The sequence below is a fragment of the Channa argus genome, chromosome 3, assembly GCF_033026475.1.
Source record: "Channa argus isolate prfri chromosome 3, Channa argus male v1.0, whole genome shotgun sequence".
Taxonomy (NCBI): Eukaryota; Metazoa; Chordata; class Actinopteri; order Anabantiformes; family Channidae; genus Channa; species Channa argus.
Window position 1 is genome coordinate 24,099,870 of NC_090199.1, and position 6,499 is coordinate 24,106,368.

A 6,499-nucleotide genomic window follows, 5' to 3' on the forward strand; every position below is an offset into this window, starting at 1 on the left:
AGTAATTTTTACCTCAATACATAAAGAAATAAAAAAAACACATTGTCATATAAATGAGGCAGATGTTTCTACTCCCAGCTCACAGGAATGTTTTCTTATTGAGAGACTGGACACCACAGTTTGACTCTGATCCTGTATTTTTTGTCATTTTTGAATAATAGTACATTTATCTGGGACTTGATGTTATTTAGTGTGTTTATATTTTTCATACATTATAAACAGCAAGTGGGTAATTACCACTGGGGACGTGCCTCCCCTTCAAAATAAGAAAAGTGCAAATATGAGCACGATGAGCCATGCACACTGGATCACTCATGGGCCTACGCCACAGGTTATAAACGGTCAGTTTAAATCCCAGCATCACTTATGTTGAATTGAAATTCTGTTACTGCTTGATCGTTAAGGCAACACAAACAGTCATGGGCAGAAATGGTGTGCAGCAGAGCATGCATTGTGTGTGGTGCACTGTGTCCTTCAGTGATATAGAAAGCTGTAGAAAAATACTGTTGAATTTTTTACAAGACATGCCCATTTATGCTCAAAGTTAGTAAATATGACAAAAACCTCCTGTTTTTCGAATGGGAAACAGTTAAAAGCCAAAAACATCTCAACATTTACCTTTATTTAAAGCAATTTTGCAAATATCTATTAGCCAGATAACGTTTGATTACAATGTTGTATTCAAATATTCAACATATTTCCTTTAACGCTTGGCATTTGCTGCTACTACTTAAATTTTATTTGGCTGGAAAATGTCTTTTACTCCTCATGATAAATGAGTATAAACATGGTTCAGAAATGCCTATTCTCAATGCAGCAACATTAGCAACTGCTTTATCTGAAAATACTGTCTGTACTTTTAGCTTCTACAGACACACAAAAGCAAACTTCAGCTGCTCTGGTTGTTATCACAGCCTGTTACCAGCCTGCTTAATGCTCTGTCATAGCTTTAGAACTTAGGGGCGTGGCGCCGACCTCTGTCTCTAGTGCTGAGCAGCACATCAACAACACAGACACCCAGTTGTTTTTCATTGTTTTTTACTCAGTTGTAACAAACAGTCATTTTTCTTCATGTAAAGCAGCCATGGTTGAGGATCTGTGGTAACCCCTTCTTAAGAACTTTTCCATATCATTTCCATCTTTGGCCCATATTTTTTTTAACTTTAAAATTATAATTTTTGTTCAGGAGTTCCTACCAAAAGTCTAACTATAAAATTTGCCCTTGGTAAACAGGGTTGACATTTATAATACCAGTTCAACAAGTTGTCAACAAGTGTGGTAAAATTCAACAATTATTAATTTTTGTTACATAATATGGACTTTGAGATATTTAAAAATCTTATTTTATGAAACTTTTCTCCACATACCATAAACAAAACATTGTTTTTAATATGCTTATTTAGCAGGAAAGGAAAAAAAGAAACAAAAACAAAAAAAAACAAGTAAACAAAATAAAATTGGAATAACTATATACACAGATGATTTCCTACTTCACAGTGTTTTCCTGCTACGAGCAGACAGTTTTTTCGATCCTGCTAACGAAACTAATGAACCAGCCCATGTCCTTTTTGATGGTGTCGTCCACAGCCGCCTCGTCCAGGTTTACAGACACATTTTTTGGACCAGTAATACCAGTGTCCCCATGAATAAAGACGGTCAAAGGTGCAGTACCGTCTCCCTGTGAGGACGGCCGCTGAGTGACGTTCGGCTCCCCCATGTTATCCATCAGGTATGTAAAGTTCATGTTTTGGCTGCTGTCACTCTGTTGCCCCACAGTGAAGAATGGATACTCCAGCACTTTAAGTGGTATTATTCGGTCATTTTTATCCACCACCAGCATCTTTTGTAGCAGATCCACAAATTGTTCCACCTCATTCCTATTGGCCTTGTTTCTATAATACAATTTCTGGAACAACAAGAAATTTGGAAATGAAAAAGGCTCCTATGAAATCCATTTTTATTGAAAAGTTTCTTGTAGTAGCATAAAATTAATGAGTGACTGATCACAGAAGAGCACTTACCATCTTCAAGACATTCAGAGACTGAAAACCTCTGGTGTCTCTGAATTTGTACCCAGTGATGGTGGGAAACTCATCTGGAGTCTACAAAGAAACAGTGTTTAAGTTAGACGGAAAAGCACACAACAGGCAGAGAAGCAGACAGGCAGACAAGCAGATAGCTACCTTCATTATCCAGGTCTGGGTAAAGCTGCTGTCAAACTTGAAGAAGCAGGTGCTATTTAATGCACATGTCAGCTGATAATCTGGTGGCTGACCAAGAGTGTCCACAATGAACTTCATCTAAAGACACAAATGCACACAATTTTATAGTTTCAAAAAAATTCAGTGGACCCTGATTTAGTCTCCAGTTTAAGAAAAGAAAAACATCTTCTTCAACCTTCTTACCATTTCATATTCATTGTCTGCAGGGAAAACTGGGTAGCCAAGAGCAAGTTCCGCTGCAACCAGACCAAGAGACCACATATCTATTGGTTTTGAGAAATTCAGACCCAGCAGGACCTCTGGAGCTCTGAGCAAAGAAAGAATAAGAAAATGTAACTTTGTATGAGACGTCAACTCTCACCTCTGATATGCTTTTAGAGCTAAACCATTATTTTTTTCTAGCTCAGGGGACTCATGAGCCACCTTACCTGTACCACAGAGACTGCACCCATGTGTCTGGAACATCAGACACGTGGTGAGCAAGGCCAAAGTCAATGAGCTTCACTTGCATCGGCTGCTGCCTGCGGTCCACAACCATTATATTTTCAAGCTTTAGGTCTGCATGCACGATTTCCAAGCCCCCGAGGTGCAGTAGTGCTGTGGTCAGCTGAGAAATCCAAGATTTGTTCCTGTTAGGTCCAGAAAATTTGCAGCACAGGTTTGGAAAAGGCGTATAGCAGAGAACATACCTGATGCAGAATGGGGCGAATCTCACCCATGGACAGAGGCCGGAAGTGTCTCTGCTGCATGTAGTCATACAGACTCAGGTCCAGCAGCTCAAACTGCAGACAAATTAATGTCTGATGGAAGAAGGAGCCATTCCATCTCACTAGATGACATCTGTCTGGGTCCAGAGTTTTAAGCTCCTCGAGAATTTTAATCTGTGGAAGAAATGTTTTGTTGTTACTCTGTACTGACACTCTCCTGTCAAAAACTCCAACTGCATCTTTTAAAAAACAATTCCTACCTCTTCCAGTGCTCGTTCTTTTAAATAGGGTTCGTCTTTGGTTACTTTAATGGCCACCTCTCTGTGGGTCACAGTGTCCACACACTTGGCGACCTTTCCAAAGCTCCCCTCCCCGAGAAAAGCCCGCACCTCAAACCGCAAGGCCAGCAGGGTCCCTTCGTGTATTTGGAAGTTGACTGTGATGAGCAGAACAGAGGATGAAGTTACATTTCCTTTCAGATTTAGATTTAAAGCCTGTAAGCTTTGTTACTATCCCTGTTTAAAGATCTAAAAACTGTTCAGATATTAGCTTTGTACTAGTTGATAATACTGAAAAACTACTGTTTCAAATTTCCAACTAATAAAATTAGTTTGTGTCATAAGGAAAATGTAAGGGTTACTTATTAGTAGATACCTTTTCTTGATTTGTCAAAAGTAGTCACAAAGATGATTGAAGTGTGTGTATCTCTGTTGTTGTTTTTTTGTCTAAAATTGCAGCCTTAGCGCTTACCTGACATGTCTTTCAATTTCATAATTGTTTTTGAAGCTATTTCGATGCTAAAGTTGATAAGATAAATGAACAATACTTAAAGTCAGTTAGACGTTAAAAACCTCAAAGGCAAAGCGTCCATGGTAATAATGCGATGTCGGTGCTGACGTCAATCGAGACGCGGTTGACGACGAGGTAGCTAAGAACCATAAAACGAACAGAAATCAGAATAATAACAATAAAGATTAGCATATCATTACAGTGAATTATTCTGCATTTCGACTGCAGGTGGTGAAAGCATCTCCAGAAGAATCGTTGCTCCCAATCTTCTTTAGAAGTCCTCCTTCCAGTCCCACCAGTTGTGTGAAATCTGAATTTACACAAAGAGTTACTATTAATATTAGTATAACTATTACTACAATGTTTCATACAGCAGCCTCCAATACATGTATGTGCATTTGTGTATTTAAGTTCTCCACTCAGCTGTCAGCGTCCTTCATCCTGCAGTAAATTGCCTTCACGAGGATTAGCTGTCTATATAACAATATAACGACATCATTTGGAGACATTGGTTTCAACTTGGTCTAACTGCTACCTTACAAACTGCCAACTGAGTGTAGCTGTTAATAAATCACTTAATTTGGTGTTTTTTTTTTTTTTAAGCCAATGCTGTTGTACACAAACTTACCAAAGTCATTAGCAACAGGTGAAGCTACTCCACATTCACGTCTCTGTCCAGGAGCAGTTTATTAACCAAACGCTGTTGCTTCCTCCCAAGTGTGTCTTCATTTGGTTAAAAATTGTGTTAAATGTTTGGTTAAAAGTTGTGAACACATGCTTGATGTCCGTGTCCAGCTTAAAGTCGGTGTGAGAGGAGCTATAGCAAGCGAGCTAACATTAGCCTCCCTCGGCTGGGTCGATAGGTGACCATCGTTTGATTGGCTGGTTCTCGTTGCTTTCATTGGTTAGGCTGGTTGAACTTACGTTTAGAGTTAGCCAATCAGAGGTAGAGTAGGGGCGCGCCTTACATGGTGCTACTGGGGTTTAGCAGGTGACAAGCAATTGAAGATGCAAACAGAGAGGGGGCGCTGTTTGACAGCAAATTTGAATAAATACACCAAAAAACATGGCTATATAACATACTGTTGCAACTACTGGCCTAAATATGAAAGTACCACCTCAAATCAAAATCTTTAAAATCTCTCAAACCTGTACAGTAGTTAATGGAAAATAAGGGTCAAGGTAAAGGTGCAGCAGACCACAGGGTCAGTGGTTCGATCCCCAGTCCCAGCCACACACTGAAGTGGGTCAGCTAAGCACCTCGCAAGGCAGGAAGTGGCCATTTTCTTAATTCGTATTTATACATTAGCATTTATCAGTTCATTTTAATTTTATAAAAAACTACATCATATATAAACATAGGTCAGCGGTTGGAACCTACCACATCTTCTGTGTGGAGTTTACTAGTTCTCCCAGGTTTGTGTGGGTTTCTTCCCCCCACAGTCAAAAGACATGCATGTTAGGTTAACTGGTTATCTAAATTGCCTGTAGGTGTGAATGTGAATGGTTGTTTGTCTGTGTAGTTCTCTCTGTGTTGGCCCTGAGATAGACTGGAGACCTGTCTGTGTACCCTGCCTCTCATCCAGTGACAGCTGGGATTGGCTACAGCCACAGGATAAGTGGTTAAAGATGATGGATGAATGGAAAAAGAAGTATTTTTTTGTGGCTGATTATGGCTCAGTTGGTAGAGTTGCCGCCTACTGGCCATAGGGTCCCTAGGCAAGAGACTGAACGACCAACACTCCATCTCTAGTCATGCAGTGCCCAGTAGAAATTGGGGAGGGTTGTGTCAGGTAGGGCACGCGGTGTAAAAACTATAGCAAATCAACATGTGGACAAAATGATGTGCTGTTGTGAACCTGAACTCACAGGATAAACCAAAAGGAGAATACAAAATGGAATAAATATTGTGGCTGACTGGTTTACACTCATCAGCAAAAACACTGCTGATGAGGAACATTTTTACCTGTAGTTAAGGAGCATAGTGTGTGTGTGTGTGTGTGTGTATAAATATATAGTATATATAATATATACACACACATATGTCTATACTCCTTAAGTACAGGTAAAAAGTTTCCTGTTAACACAGGGTTATTTTTTAAGAAATGTAATAATTATATATTGTCCCTGTCAAAAAATACATACGATTTTCGACAAGAATCATGTCAAAGTAACTGGCGGTTTGAAATGAATCCTGGCTGCCGTTAAGAGGGATCAGTTATGTAGTAGGTGTTGTTTACACTGAGAGTCAATGAATCCACCTAAACTGAGTGAAGCACCTCCAGAAAACTGTGCCAGCGAAGAAGACAGTCATCCAGCAATGAATAGCTGTTAATCTCATGTAATGAACATTGGCACTTTGTTGGCTGACATTCAGAGACAGCCTCACATATGCAACACATGTCTGTTTGCTATGGCATGAATCTTGTGACATCCAACCATTGTATGATAAAATTACATACATGAAATGTGCCACATCATCAGTCTGTGTTGTTGTTTACCTAATATTTAATGTAGGGGTTAAAAAGAAAAAGAAAAACTAATGCCAACAATGAGAATGAAAAGTTTTTGTGTTTTATTGTAAGAGATGGTTGACCTGGCATGTTTGCTATGGTATCAGAGTGAAACTACAGATCACAGGACTCTCTAGAGATAAGATTTTCTGTAGTCTGGTTGCAGATAGTGAAAGCCTCCCTGGAAATGCTGCTACTCCCAAAATGCTGATCATGTCCCACCAGATGTGAAACCTCTGAAATCACACAAGTAGTGTTATTAACATTA

The 6,499-nt window shown here is 39.4% G+C and overlaps 1 protein-coding gene across 1 annotated transcript; it reads right to left on the reverse strand.

The window, feature by feature from the left end:
- Positions 1–754: 754 nt before the first annotated feature.
- Positions 755–4,987, reverse strand: LOC137123922 (homeodomain-interacting protein kinase 2-like). The gene is made up of 9 exons (XM_067498332.1): positions 4,347–4,987; positions 3,919–4,028; positions 3,190–3,365; positions 2,912–3,103; positions 2,651–2,829; positions 2,406–2,529; positions 2,184–2,300; positions 2,022–2,102; positions 755–1,906 (listed from the first exon to the last, which is right to left on the reverse strand). Exons 4-9 carry the CDS (start codon positions 2,969–2,971, stop codon positions 1,508–1,510), a joined length of 960 nt encoding a protein of 319 aa, XP_067354433.1. The 5' UTR covers positions 2,972–3,103; positions 3,190–3,365; positions 3,919–4,028; positions 4,347–4,987; the 3' UTR covers positions 755–1,507.
- Positions 4,988–6,499: the final 1,512 nt, after the last annotated feature.

Coding starts and splice junctions, on each gene's coding strand:
- LOC137123922 (XM_067498332.1), bottom strand. CDS start 2,971: ATGCAGCAGAGACACTTCCGGCCTCTGTCCATGGGTGAGATTCGCCCC. Junction 2,530..2,650: donor GTGCAGTCTCTGTGGTACAG/GTAAGGTGGCTC, acceptor TTCTTTGCTCAG/AGCTCCAGAGGTCCTGCTGG. Junction 2,103..2,183: donor CCCAGACCTGGATAATGAAG/GTAGCTATCTGC, acceptor GTTTCTTTGTAG/ACTCCAGATGAGTTTCCCAC.